This window comes from Schistocerca serialis, chromosome 1, assembly GCF_023864345.2.
Source record: "Schistocerca serialis cubense isolate TAMUIC-IGC-003099 chromosome 1, iqSchSeri2.2, whole genome shotgun sequence".
Classification (NCBI taxonomy): Eukaryota; Metazoa; Arthropoda; class Insecta; order Orthoptera; family Acrididae; genus Schistocerca; species Schistocerca serialis.
In genome coordinates this window covers 1,170,967,713-1,170,983,188 of record NC_064638.1, presented here as the reverse complement: position 1 = coordinate 1,170,983,188, position 15,476 = coordinate 1,170,967,713, and the positions used below count along the sequence as shown (strand labels likewise).

General features: G+C 43.1%; 1 protein-coding gene across 3 annotated transcripts in view; it reads right to left on the bottom strand.

Annotated features, from left to right (window-relative positions):
* LOC126459605 (uncharacterized) overlaps positions 1–15,188 on the bottom strand; it is a 98,907-nt gene extending 83,719 nt beyond the window's left edge. Inside the window, exon 1 of one of the 3 annotated variants that reach the window (XM_050095872.1) lies at positions 14,985–15,188. Coding sequence is in view for 1 of the 3 variants with exons in the window: in XM_050095871.1 (XP_049951828.1) it covers positions 14,822–14,830 (9 nt within the window). In the remaining 2 variants the exon portion in view is untranslated. Of the gene's footprint in view, positions 1–12,109; positions 12,131–14,821; positions 14,912–14,984 lie in introns of those variants that run through there. The other 2 variants (XM_050095871.1, XM_050095873.1) reach the window with 2 other exon arrangements.
* Positions 15,189–15,476: the final 288 nt, after the last annotated feature.

Below are 15,476 nucleotides of genomic sequence, written 5' to 3'. Positions count from 1 at the left end.
CCCTGTCTTACACCCTTTTTAACCTGAGCACTTTATTCCCTCTTGGTTGTAGTACATCTTGTATATTATCCATCTTTCCCTGTAGCTTTTTCTCAGAATTTCTAACTTCTTGCACCATTTTACATTGTTGAGCTCTTTTTCTAGCTCAACAAATCCTGTGCCCATGTCTTGACTTTTCTTCAGTATTGCATCCATTATCAATAGCGATTTCAGAACTGCCTCTCTGGTGTCTAACTTTCCTAAAGCTAAACTTATCCTCACCTAGAATATTGTCAATTTTCTTTATTTGTTAAGCTTCCAATCATAAAATATTTGATATGGAAATAGCTTACTTTGCACATTAGTACGAAATTTTAAATACGTCACATAACAGTAACATTGATTCAATAACATAAATAATTTAAGCACATGATGCAGTATAATATAATAAATCACTGAAATACAATACATCAATATAAGAGTATAACCTAATATCTAGTACAATAGATAACAAAAACAGTTTCCTATACATAAGGAAATAATTTATATTTATGTCAACAGATATTCATTTACCAAAGGAAATAATTTAAATTTATGTTAGATATTCATTTACCTTCACCTATCTTGTACCCACTTGCAGTGGTCCATATTGTCTGAGTGTTGTGCTTGCATGTTCACGGTGGAATTCTAACTTTTGCCTGGTATCGTGTGTGGACTTCTTGATTTGTACATACTAAGTGGTTTTTAGATTCTGAAATTTTCTTTTATGTATGTAATTATCTCAAGAATGTACAGGCATGATAGTGGTGGTATCTTCAGTGCTTTAAAAATGGGTTTGCAAGAATTTTGGGATATGGCATTTTCAATTGCCCTAATGATCCTCTTCTGTGCTATGAAACATTGCTGACACATGTTCTTTCTGACCTACTGAAGTCAAGGCTTCAGTAACAGAGTCAAAAAGGACAGTTTCTGTTGATTTGAGTTTTCTGAACACATGTTGGGTATTTGATACAGAATGATACCAATTCACTGCCTAAGTGTGATATTAATAACTGCTTATCTGGTCTATCTAGCAGAGACTCACTCCTAGCCTTCTCGACTGATTTATTAACTGTCGTAATCGTAGTTGCTATACTGCCATGATGAATGCTAATCCCTGTTTCTATACAAACATTGTCGATAAGGTTTGGCCTCTTTGCACCTACAAAGTCTAAGATATTTCAATTGTGTGTGAGCTGCTGAGCTAGCTGCTCACGACAGTTCTCAGGAAACATGTTCAAAAGTATTTCACATGGCTGTCTATCTGTAACACCTCCACAAAGAGTCCATAGACATCCCAGTCTATACTCACTAGGTTAAAGTCGTCTCCAACTAGTATTGCATGATCTGGGTGTTTATGCGCTATTGACCATATACTTTTTTGAATGAATCTAACTGTCACAGTGGAATTGGGTGGCTGGTAAAAACATCCAACAATTACATTGGTTTCATCTACACCTGTTATGCGCGACCAGAAAACTTCATTCTCACACTCAACTTCAAACTCACTAGAGAGAATATTTCTGTCAACTGCAATGAACACTCCCCCTCCTATGACCTCTAATCTGTGTTTCTGGTATACATTCCATGACTCACTAAATATCTCAGAGCTTTCCACTTCAAGTTTCAGCCAGATCTCGGTCCCAAGAATAATTTGAACACAAGAAATTTCCTGGAGGGCAGCAAATTCAGAAACTTTATTATGGATACTTTTATTGACAGGGAAAGTGTTTTTATTCTGAACACCATTTGACTTCCCTCGCTAAATATCAACTGGTAACATTCCTCAAAGCACCTAAAACAACTGCCTAGCCTAAAAAACCTTCATGTGCTCTCCACAAGTACTTTCATACCCAAAGAGATAAGACAAGAGATTAGGGCTCGTACAGAGGCATATAGGCAGTCATTTTTCCCTCGTTCTGTTTGCGAGTGGAACAGGGAGAGAAGATGCTAGTTGTGGTACGAGGTACCCTCCGCCACACACCGTATGGTGGATTGCGGAGTATGTATGTATGTATGTAGATGTAGATGTAGTGTACCCCTGGAATATCAAGGGGAGTCCTACAAATCCCCACACAATAACACAGTTCTAGAAACTTGCAGCCAAGACCAATCACAGAGTTGACAAAGCCTTTGGTTGAGACCCTCCACTAGGCTCCAAACCAAAGGATTCCAATCAACTCTGGGAACGATACTGCAAATTGTGAGCTCTGCTTGCAACCCACACGCGAGGCCAGCAGTCTTAATCACCTCCACCAGCTGCCTGAACAACCGAGGATCACCTCAGAACCCATGCGGCAAGCATCATTGGTGCCAATGTGTGCCACAACTTGCAGATGATTGCACCCTGCTTGCTCAATAGCCGCACACTAGGCTGCCTTCACATACTGGATGAGGCCCCCTGGCAGACATATCAAGTGCACTTTTGTTTTCTTTCCAGCCCTGAACGCTGTCTGCCTAAGGGGCTCCATAACATGCCTAAAACTGGAGCTCCCAGTAATTCCACCTGTCCACCCTCTGGATGAAGGGGTGAGGCCTGGCGGCCAGTCACTCTGTCTTGAGTGACGTGAATGCGTTATCACCCACCACTCATCCTACTTTGAGGGCAGATGCACCACATCAGGAACACTAGGAGGTGCCTCGGAAGCAGAGCTCATGGGCAAAACAAGTGACACTTGAGGTGTCCCATGCAATGTGCCACATTCTCCACCACCGCTACATCTCAAGGCAACAGCGTGAAGGTAACTGACCCTAGCCAAAAGCGCATTCAGCATTTACGAACTGCAGCCAGCTCCACCTGCATCCGCACATGGCTTGCACACATACTAGCCATCCTAGCAAGACTAACTGAAGAAGTAAACTACAAAAGCAGACAAAAATCTAGATATGCGAGTTGCTACCCTCCTGATGTGTCAGCAATGAATGCTGATGCATTAATGAGCTATGTACCTGGCTGTTCAGTGAGCTACTGGATGAATTTAAACTTACAATAATGCAAGATTAAACCTCTTAAACAGAAAAACAGGCATGAAATTTAATAAATATACTACAATGAAAACATAGAAAATAATAAACACTTAACATCCCATGCTGTAGTTGTATATCAGCTGAGAGCTGGAGCCATAGAGATGACTGATCTTAGCCCAAACCTGAGAAGTAGAGGTACATAATCTGATGGTTGAAACACTGTTCTCAGCAGTCTTGTTTCCATCATTTTATTAGGTGATGGGCCTGGGCAAGGAGTCATTTAAAGGCAACGAGGTGCTCCATCAATAGGTGCTGTTGATGGCAGTGGGAAGCCTGCTTATGATCTCTAACGGGCCCTGATATTTCTGATGACCACCAAGGTATTGTCTTCCATCGGAGGAGGCCTGAAGAACAGGTGATCACCAAATCAGCTGCTGATAGAATGAGTGTAATTGTATCCTGGACTGCCTCATTGATATCTACATGTGGTCGGCAACCAAAGTTGACACTCAATACTGATGAGAGCCCATCTGGGCAAGCAACCACAGGAGTGGCACTGAGGGGAGGGACAGGAAGATCAGGGAGTGGTCACTACCACACAGGTCATCGTGAGCTCTCCAGTGGATGGACAGGGGAAGGCAGGGGCTGCAAATGGAAAGGTCAATAGCTAAGAAAGTACCGTGCGCCACAGTGAAGTTTGTGGGAGTACCAATATTCAAGACGCAAAGGTCAAGTTGACCAATACGTTTTCGAGGTCTTTCCCCTGGCCAGTGATCGTGGTTCCACCATACGAAGGGTTATGGGTGTGGAAATAATTCCAGATTAGGAAAGGAGGGGAGAGCTGAGAAACCAGTGCAAACAATATGTTCTGAGACACTTCACCATCGACGCGGAGGTAAACATTGCAGATGGTAATCTCCTGAAATGCCATTCCCAGAACAGCCACAGCCTCCAAAGGTGTATGAAGAGGCACAAGGTCACTATATAAAGTGTCCAGTGTATATGTGCAAGCTCCACCTGACAATACCCAGTATCCATGAAGGACCAGGATCCATGTTGTTAGGAACCATGTCTCCAGAAGGGCATTGCAGAAGGCAGGGGAAGTGCTCAGAAGATGTCATAGCTCTGCCAGGTGGTGGAAAAAACAGCTGCAGTTACACGGGAGAATAATGTTGTCGATGAACTGTGAGGCTACGAAGGGATCACGGAATCAGGTTATGCCCTAGATCACTTGCTGCCACTGACTGAGGGGTTGTGGTAGCAATATACATAGGTTCCGGGTTCTGTTGCGGTGTTTGAATCAAGGCCTCAGGGGCTGACAGAATAACCATCTCAGCCACAGGGGTGGAACAGGTGGGAACTGGTGGCGTGGGGGCCACCGGAATGTCATTTGGAGGACTTTTTCAAGTCCTCCTCCTCCTTACAGGTTTTCAACAATTGCGAGGGCTTCACTGAATCAGTTTCAGTTAAAGATGACGATCACTAAGTCCTGCAACCAGCAGTCTGTGGATCCTTCAGCAACAGGCTGGTATCCGGCTGTAGACTGGCGGAAACCTTTGTAGGAAGTGTCCCGAGAGACCCCTTCCTGGCAAGAGCAGCCAGAGGAACGTGATTTGTCTCCAGCTGGGAGGTGGGGATCAGTGTCCCTGGTGGCCTGTTGGTTAGGAAGCCATCGGTCCCATATTAGGCAAGGGGGGAAGCAGTAAGAGAGGAGCACCCAACCAGCAGGGGGAGAGGAGGGGGGGGGGGGGGGGGGGAGTGCAGGTTGACTGATTCATTAAATTAAGAGTGTATATGGGACCAAACAGTGAGGTCATCAGTCTCATAATTCCAAAGTTACTCACAGAAGAAAGAGGGTGCACTAAAAGAGGACGGATCCAGTCACGGGAGTCAAATTATAAAATATTGAAGTCAAAACACAAACAGTAAAAGGCACAAAAGGTGACACCAAATCTAAAAACTGAAAAAAAAAAAAAGAGTGGTCTTTCCACAGGGGAGTGGTCATGGGGTCCCAGACCGAAAGACATGAAAAGAGGTCCCAACCATAACCACCCTGCCCCTGCTCCAAGAGTAAAGCAAACCCTTATACCTGGAAATAAAAACCACTTTCAATGAGGAAACTGAGGACCAGTTCAACCATCCATGGATTGTCTGCTAATATTACATTTACGGAATCTGGAAGACTGTACTTAGCAAGAAGGGCCAAAAGAAGGGGACTTTCCACCAAGATGTGGGATACCGTCAGTCTAGCTTCATAACCACACTGTGGAGCTGGTTCGTTATGCAGGAGGAAACTGTGGGTGAGCCTGGTATGACCAATGTGCAGACAGCATAAAACAGTGGACTCCTTCCGAGATGAATGGAAGGAAAAGCGCCAAACTGCAGTAGACTCCTGGATTACGCAGGGTTTATTACTAAGAACAGTAGTGCACCAGACAGCATTCCACTCTTGGGCAAAGAGAGATTTAACGTAGATCCACATATCCGCACCTGCAATCTTGAAAGGGAACGGGGGTAAGTATCTGCTTCTCGAGCCAAACGGTCAGCCAGTTCACTCCCTGGGATGCCCACATGACTTGAGACCCAGAGGAAGACAACTGAGTAGCACGGCAAAGGAGAGAGAGAAGGGGGATGGGGGAATACACAGGGTGCATTCCAGTGAGTGGATATGGAGATCCCAATAGAGTGAGACACATGCCAACTGACAGTCCCACCCAAGAGTGGTTGTCACAAGGGAGACAACTCTGATTTGCAAAGAGGACAGGTTACACGGGATGGTCAGTGAATTGGCGACTGGCGATTGTATAAGAAAGCAGAAGTTGGCTCTGTCGTATTTGTAGAGGGGGAATCCCCACTTCTGTGAGGAGACTGTCAAGGGGACCAGTGCGAAAGGCACCAATAGCCAGATGCACCCCACAATGGTGAAAAGGGTCAAGTAGTTGCAGAGTGGAAAAAGCCGCTGAGCCATAAACCTGGCTACCATAATCTAGTCTGGAAAACACCAGAGCACAGTAAAGATGGAGAAGTTCAGTAAAGATGGAGAAGAGTGGTCGGTATGCACCCCAAGATGTGTGGGTCAGGAGGCAGAGCATTAAGCTTCTGCATGCATGTAGTCTTTAGGTGGTGAATACAGGACAGCCATGTCAGCTTTTTATAAAAAATAAAGCCCAAGAAACAGAACTGTGCTACAATGTAGAGGAGCTAGTCGCCCAAATAAAGTTCTGGATCACAGGGTGGGCTGTGGGTCAGTGACAAAAATGCATAACCTACGTTTTGGAGGGAGAAAACTGGAAGCCATGGGAGATGGGAACTTACCTTCTCTCCAGATAGATTTGAAAATGGCAATGACAAGATGTTGGCAATCCACCAATGGGTGGTTGAGCATTTGGCTATGGATGCACTCTAGCCCTGGAGCCTTGTCAAAGCAAAGGAGTGTGGCACTGGGGAATTCTCACTCACTGAATGGAGCATTATATGGCTCTAGGTAATGCGTAGTGAAAGGTACATGAATTCATTCTACCCACTACTTGAGGGCACAAAATGCAGGCTGATGATTATTAGCTGCAGAGGCTTAAGCTTAATACAGGGCAAAATATTCAGCAACAGCATCCGGGTCAGTGTAGACAACACCATGCAAGAAGATACCAGGTACACTTCTGCAGCACTGGTGGCTATAGAGACAGCGAACCTTTGCCCAAACCTGCGATGGAGGGTACGTTGTCCAATGGTAGTAACATAGCATTCTTGTTTCTGTCGTTTTATTAGGTGACAGCCTAGGAACAGAGCTGTTTAAATGCAATGAGGTGCTCCATTGATATATGTCGCTTGTGGTGTTGAATGCCTGTCTGCAATTTTTGAAGTCCACCAAGGCACTGTCTTCCAACAGGAGGATCTCAAGGAATAGGGAGTCCCTAAGCCTGCTGCCAATATAATGGCTGTGGTCGTGCTCTGGACAGCTGCATCAATACCTTCATGTGGCAGGGTGCTAAGGGTTACAGCAGAGGCAAAGGCATCCCAGTCAGCATTGTTCAGATGGACGCCCAAGTGAGTGATGCTGAGGGAGGAACAGGATGAATGGAAAATGATCACTATCACACAAGTCATCATAGACTCTCCAATAGATGGAGGGATGAAGACCAGGGCTGTAAATCAAAAAATCAATGACCGATTGAAATCCACGTGACACACTGATGTGTGTGGGCACACTTGTATTAAAAAAAATAATAATAATATAAACTCTGCAAGTAAACTTCTCAACAGCTTTACTGCGACCATTGGTTGTAGTCCCACCCAACAAAGAGTTGTCAGCATTGAAGTCAAACAAAATGTGGAAGGATAGGGGGAGTTGAAAAATCAGTACAGACGACGTGTTCCAACACACTAGACCATCAGGAGGGAGATACACATTAACAGAAAGTAAAATAATCCAGACACATTCTCACACGAACAGCCACAGCCTCCTAAGTAGCATCGAGTGGCACATGTTTACTGTAGACAAGAGTTCAGGCTATACATGCAAACTCTGCCAAATGCTGTTGTCATAATTGGCTTTATTATTAAAGTAGCCCCAAAAGCTGCGGAAGGGAGGGGGGCTGCAGACCTAGGAGCCAGGTTTCCTACAGGGCATTGCAGGAAACAGGGGAAGCGCGTAAGAGATATCTTAGCTTAGCCTGGTAGTTGCAGAAACTGCTATAGTTCCTCTGGAGAATCATCATATAAGTATCCTGTGGGGGCGTGAAGGGACTAAGGAGGTGCGTCATTCCCCAGGGTCGCCTGTGCCACCGGTTGCGAGGATACGGCATCAATACACATCAGTTCTGAATCAGGTTCTGTGGAGGGATCCAGTGCCACAGAGGCTAGCAGGAACTCTATATTTGGCACAAAGTTGGAACATGCACAGTATGATGGCATGGGGACCACTGATATCTCTGTCCCTGAGGTCATCTTTTTTTACCCCTCCTCCTCCTCCTCGAACAATTTCAATATCTATAATGGCTTGTCTGCCCCAGTTTCAGGGACAGAGGAGGAACGTGAATCCCTACAACCAGCAACCTGTCGCTTCTTCAGCCACTGGCTGGTATCCATTTGGAGATCATCAGAATCCTGAGAGGGAAGTGTCGAGAGAGAAGGAGGGCCCCCAACCCCCTAGGGAGGGTGTGTAGTCAAGCGGCCCTGTGGGCCCGACATACAAGGCGCAAAGGGTGGGGGTACTGATGCTAGAGGGGAAGACGACGACGCAGCACAAGCAAACGTCACTGTCATACGTACAGGCTGCAACAATCTTATTTCTTCTTGGCCTCATGATATGTGAGATGATCACGAGTCTTGTATTCTTGAATTTTCTTTTCTCTTTGGAATGCAGTGCAGTCCAGTAAACAGAGGGAACAGTGCTCCCTGTGGGGGTGGGGAGGGGTTGGAAGGAGTGGGGGGGGAAGAGGGATGGCATTAAAGAGCAACTGCCCTCCACAACCCATACAGACAGGGCTGAAGCACCAAATGGGAGGGGAAACATACAATTTCACATTGCATCCATATACCACTACCTTGAACTTTTTAGGCAACGAGTCACCCTCAAAGGCCAAGATGAAGGCTCCAGTATCAATCACATTGCTCTTTGATCCCCACTGGACATGATGGACAAAATGCACATCCCGTCATTTCAGACTGACATGTAACTCGTCATTGGTCTGTAAAAGGAGATCGCGGTGAAGATGATACCCTGTTATTGAAGGAGGGGGTGGGGAGGGAGGGGGGGTGAAAGTTGTCACCTTGCTTATCACAGGCAAGCAGTGCCCACAACTGAACTGGGTATGCCATTTTAATCAGAAATGAATCACTTTTCATTTTTGAAAACACTGCTACTTCCCCAAACCTGTTCTCCAGGTGTTCAACAAATAATAATAGCTTTGGGGCCAAAAAGGAATACCCATTGGTACCAGAATAAACTTAGTACTGGCAGGAGTATTTCTTGCCTTGACCAACAACCTCGCTGCAGTGGTAACACTGGTTCCTGTCAGATCACAGAATTTAAGCTTCGTCAGGCTTTGCTAGCACTTGGTTGGCTTACTGTCCAGATCTGCTGAGCATCATTGGCAAGCGGGGGCCCTCAGCCTGCCAGACCAGTTTCTTCAGTATCTCAGTTGACACTCTGGGGTGCATTCAGCCTCGCGATGCCAATTGAGGAGCTACTCGACTGAATAGTAGCAGCTCCAGTCAAATAAAACCATCACAACGACCAGGAAAGTGGTGTGCCGACCACACGCCCCTCCTATTCGCATCCTCAGTTGAGGATGACACGGCGGTCGCTTGGTCTCAATGGGCCACTTGTGACCTGAAGACAGAATGCTTAGTGCTCAGTTGACACTCTCCCATTCATGCTGCCTTTCTCTGTATACTTTCAATATCCTCTATTAGTCCTCTATGGCAAGGAACCCACACATTTGAGCAATATTCCAGAATGGGTCGAATGAGTGATTTGTAAGCAATCTTCTTTGTACACTGATCACACTTCCCCAGTATTCTACCAATAAACCGAAGTCTAACACTTGCTTCATTCACAACTGAGCTATGTGATCATTCCATTTCATATCCCTCCAAAGTGTTACATCAAGGTATTTGGGTGAGTTGGCTGTTTCCAATTGTGACTCACTGATATACAGTCACAGGATATATTTTTTGTTTTGTGAAGTGCAAAATTTTACATTTCTTAACATTTAAATTAATTTGCCAATCTTTGCACCTGTTTGAAATATTAACAGGATTTGACTGAATATTTATGCAGCTTTTTTCAGATAGTATTTCATTACAGGTAACTATCATCTGCAAAAAGTCTGAGGTTACTATTAATATTGTGCACAAGCTCATTAATATACAACATGAACAGCAAGGTTCCCAACACATTTCCCTGGAGCACACCCTTAGTTGCTTCTATATCTAACAATGAGCTTCCATCCAAGATAACATGTTGTGCTCCCTACCAAAAAGTTCTCAGTCCAGTCACAAATTTCACTTGATACTCTGTATGAGCGAATATTTCACAATAAGTTACTTGGGACTTTGTGCTAGGCACGATATCCATGACAACTGCAAGCTACGTAAGGGGCGAATGCTGCAGAGTATCAGTATAACTGAAATGGGATTCAATCCAGACCAGACAACTCATTTGTTTTCAACTATGTCAGTTACTTCCCCGCACAGGGACCCCAATTACTATGTCCTCCATATGGGAGCCTGTAAAATAGTCAAATGACAGTATGTTTGTATGATCCACCTGAGTGAATGATTTCTTAAATGCAATATATAAAACTTCAGTTTTCCTTTTGCTGTCCTCTATTGTCACACCAGTCTGGTGGACAAGTGACTCGATAGAAGCCTTAAACCCTCCCAGTAATTTTATGCAAGACCAAAATTTTCTCAGATTCTCAGCAAGATCTTTTGCTAAGGTATGACAGTGGCAGTTGTACACTCAGCACGTCAATGTTTTTACAGGCAGACGAATCTCTACTACCCCTTGCTTGCCGTCACCTACACTTTTTTCAATAACTTCACAATTTTGTTATTAAACCACAGTGGGTCTTTTCCAACCTTAATCCACTTGCTCAGCAAATATGTCTTCACAGTGTGATTTACAATCTTTTTAAACCTTGATCATAACTTCTCTACATCAATCATAATGGAACTAAATGACAACCTTTCATTGTCTAAGTGGGACACTAATAACTGCTTTTCTGCTCATTCTAGCAAAAATACTCTCCTGGCCTTCTTGAGTGATTTTTTAACAATCATCATTCTGTTATCATCATCACTAATCCCTGTATCTATACTGGCACCATTGGCAAGAGCAGGCCTGTTTGTAACTACAAGATTTCAAATATGTCCATTATGTGTGGACTGTCAAACTAATTGCTTAAGGCTTTTTAGAAAATTGTGTTCGAAAGTACTACATAAGATTGAATGTCCATACCATCTGCAATGAATCCATAGAAATCCCAGTCTATACTCGATAGGTTGAAGTGACTTCAGACTATTGCATGATCTCTTTATTTCCATGCTACTGAGCATATTTTCTTTAACTTATTCTAAATTTGAATAATTACAGTTTTTTAAGTGTTGGGAGAGACGAGACAGTCTGTGAAATAGTCCCTGAAAACTACATTGAACAGATAGTTTGGAACCCCTACCATGAAGGAAAAACATTAAATCTAATGGCAACAAATAGACCTGACCACTTTGAGAATGGCCACATCAAAACTCTTATCAGTGATCATGAGGTAGCTGTAGCAACAAAGATTACCAAAGCACAAAGGGCAACTTAAAAAAGTTGATGGATTTATACGTTTGGTAAACTAGATAAGGAAGTAGTAGGCTACTGTCGTATATCAGTGAGGGACTTGAAACTTGCAGCTCAGAACAGGATCAGGTACAGGAACTACAGCTAAAGTTCAAGAGAACAGTTCACCACACACTGAATAGACGTGTCCGATAGAACAATTCAATAAATGGTGGAAGACCTTTCATGGTATACAGTCTCTCTAAAGAAACTCCTAAAGAAGCAGACTACCAGGTAATAGGTGTAAAACAAAGCAGAGAGCTGTAGATATATAGAGGCTGAACGAAATGCATTTCATTGTAAAGAGAGCAATGCATGAAGTCAGCAATGACTACCTTAGCAGAATATCGGCAAAACATCTTTCACAAAACTAAAAAAAAATTCTGGACATATATAAAGGCTGTTAGCGGCACCAAAGTTAGTGTCTAGTCACTCGCAGATGAGACTGCTATAGGAATTGAGGGTAGCAAAGCAAAAGCAGAAACATTCACTCATTTTTCAACTATTCTTCTAAAAAAAGAAAGCCCAGGAATATTGCCCCAATTTAATTCTCGTACCACTGAAAAGATAGTGAAACAGTTATCAGTGTCAGTGGCATTTAGAAACAGCAGAAAATGTTGAAATTGAATGAAGCTCCAGGGCCCAATGGAATCCCTAAAAGATTCTATTTTGAATTTATGGCCGAGTTAGCCCCCTCTTAACTGTAATCTGCTGAAGACCACTCAAACAAAAAAACGCACCCAGTAGCTGGAAGAAAGCAAACGTCACACTAGCAGAAATGATGTATTGAACTACCTTTCAATATATTTGATATCCATCTGTTGCAGAATCTTGGACCATTCCTGAGCTCAAACATAATGAGGTATCTTGAACGGGATGACCCCGTCCATGGCAACTAGCATGAATTCTGAAAAAAATCAATCATGTGAAACCTAACTCTCATTTTTCTAATATGACACACCAAAAGTCATGGACCAAAGCACTCTGATGCAGCGTTTCTCAATTTCTGAAAAGCATTTGACTTGGTTGCACACCTACAGTTATTGTCAAAAGAATAATCATATGGGGCATAAAGAGATATTTGTGACTGAGCTGAGAACTTTTGGTAGGGGGATGGATCATGTTATCTTGGACGGAGAGTCATCAACAGATGCAGAACTAACTTCAGCAGTGCCTTAGGGAAGTGTTGGCACCCTTCCTGTTCATACTGTATACTAACGACCTTGCAGACAGTATTAATAGTAACCTCAGACTTTTTGTAGATGATTACCTATAATGACGTACTGTCAGCGAAGCTGCATACATAGATCTTCATAAGATTTCAAACTAATGCAAAGATTGGCAACTTGTTTTGAATGTTCTGAAATTTAGATCTGCGCAGTTCACAAATCGAAGAAATATAGAATACTATGACTATAATATCAGTGAGTCACACTTGGAATAGGTCAACTCATACAAATACCTGGTTGTAACATTTTGCAAACTGTACATCACATAGGTTCAGTTATGTTAAAAGCAGGTGACAGACTGTGGTTTGTTGGTAGTAGAATACCAGGGAAATGCAATCAGTCTACAGAGAAGACTGCATAGAACACACTTTTGCAACTCATCATAAACTGTTGCTTAAGTGTCTGGGGGACATGAACAGGACTGCCATGGCACGTCAAATGGACACAAAGGTCAGCATGGTTCTTCACAGGTTTGTTTGACCCATGGGAAAGGCACGAAGATGCTGAAAAAAATGCTCTGCCAGACGCAAATTGTCCTACATGAAAACCTACTTAGAACCAACTTTTAAGTCCTGAATCTAGAAATATATTACAAGCCCCTATGTACCACCACCAAAGGGATCGTGAAGACAAGCTTGGACTAGTAACAGCACACAGAGGTATTAAAGCAATTATTCTTCCAATTATTTACATGTGAACGGAATGGGAGAAAGCTTTAATAACTGGCACAATGGGACATGCCTTCTGCCAAGCACTTTTTGCAGGGTACAGATGTAGAAACATGGTTTCACTTATAGGTGGGGCATAAGAATTAACATACCTTGACACAAGGTTGACTATGGGATCAAAATATGTGTTAGATGGGTCCAAAAGACTACATTTAAGCAAAAATGAAACACCACTGCACTGCTTTTTCTGGGGCTGGGGGCACCTACCATTTTTCTGTCAATAAGAAAAGCCATCAAATACCTGTCTGTGACCATGGGCAAGTTAGCACATCCAGTCACACAACATGCTGCTCAGCACATCATGGTCACTAGATGGTTCAAAACCTGTGCATTTGGTTCCATATCCTCTTTCCATCCACCTCTGCCACAGCTCGCACCATCTCATATGGCTATGTGTACTCCAGGACTCAAGTTTCTTTTTACTTGAAATAATTTCTAGTGCTTTCTTCTGGGGAAACAGCACACTCATGCTTTAGGAAGGAGCAGCTCAGACAGCCAACAGATAACGTGACTGTGGAGCAATACAGAGTTTACTGGTTCCATGTATTCCATTTTCAACATTTCCCAAATTGTTCAGGAAGCAACAATATTTTGACTTTCGCAAAGTTATTCATAATGTGTAGTAATAAATTAACATTATATTGAACAGTTCCTCTACTACCCAAAATTATACAATTCAATCATTATGTAGTCACACTTTTCTTAAACTAATACACTACTTAGTTGGCACAGTAAGAGCAAAAAGGCGTCCATTCGTTTAGTGAACAATGCTGTAACATCTGAAAACTGTATTTGCACCTCCTGATTCTCATAGGAGCCCTCAAGGGGGAAAAGGGGCACTTTCCACCTCCACCTCCCCCCCCCCCCCCCCATTCACCCATCCTTGGAATCTGGAATACAGAATTTTTATTCGAATGCAATGAATGGATAAGCATCAATTCTCTGGGATATATCTTTGGTGACACCTACAAAACTTAATTCTTATCGCATGACACTTTTAGAAATAGATCAACTATTTTATATGAAAAATGGTAATTTTAGTGTCTTGACACCTCATCCTCCCTGTCTGGATGAATTTCTGCGGACGCCAATGCTGATGCTTTTAACTTTGTACAGGACCGTGTTCAAATACGTGATAACATATCCCAACCTCTACATTAAACAGCTCACTGTATAGATGTAAACTATACTCATCATCGTAATTCGGTGGCAGAGAGCAGCATCACACCTTTACCCACACTACATCCTTGGCATAACTGCAAACGCCTAACTAACATCACAGTGTATCCGCGTTTCGTCGTCACTGACAATGGACACAAACCGATGTCCCATTGATAACACGAGGAGAACGTCTTAAGCACGTTGGTAGACAACACATAGCCGGTAAGGCAGATTGCATATACGAAATTCAAAGCTCTGTCGTTTTACTCGCAGTCATAGCAAATTCGGTTTACAGCAATATCAAGTAATTTAATGTCTACAACTCATAAAGACAAAAAAACGTTGAAAAAACACTTGTTAATGATTCAACACACATAAAATCATTATACCTGAATCATAATGTCAAAGTGACAGCACAAAGCACCCACAACATAAATAGCGTACACAACTGATTCGTTAGTCCCGCGCTTTTATGAAGCGTACTAAGATTACGTATATACAGAGAAAACACACTTCCACAGAAATTGAAAAATTGCAAATTTCAATAACCACCTTTCCAAGCGACAGTTGAGGTCGGAAAAGGACGCCGTCTCCAGATGAAAATGTGGTGACTGATCAATTGATTTTCGTTTCTTTTTCTCGGCGTACTGTCCGTGGAACAGCATCCAACTCAGAAAATATCAAACTACTGAATTGCAGATTCGAATATCAATAATATTAGGAAAAGAAAGGTACTGTAAAGATGACATCTTGAGAGTTGCAGGCAGGCACAACGAAAAGCCTGTTACAATTGGCTTTCGGCCCAAGCTCTCTTCAGAAAAGAAAATAAAAGAAAACACACACTCACACTCTCACAAGAGAGCACACCTTACACACATATGACCGCCATCTCTGGCAGCACCAACCGGAATGCAGCTGTCACGACGTGCGAAAACAGCAATCTGGAGTTGAACGGGGTAGGGGGAAAGACATCAGGGTACGTGTGGGGGGGAAGAGAAGAACGTTTTCTGGTGGAACGTGCAGGGCCTAGATAGAGGCATGACA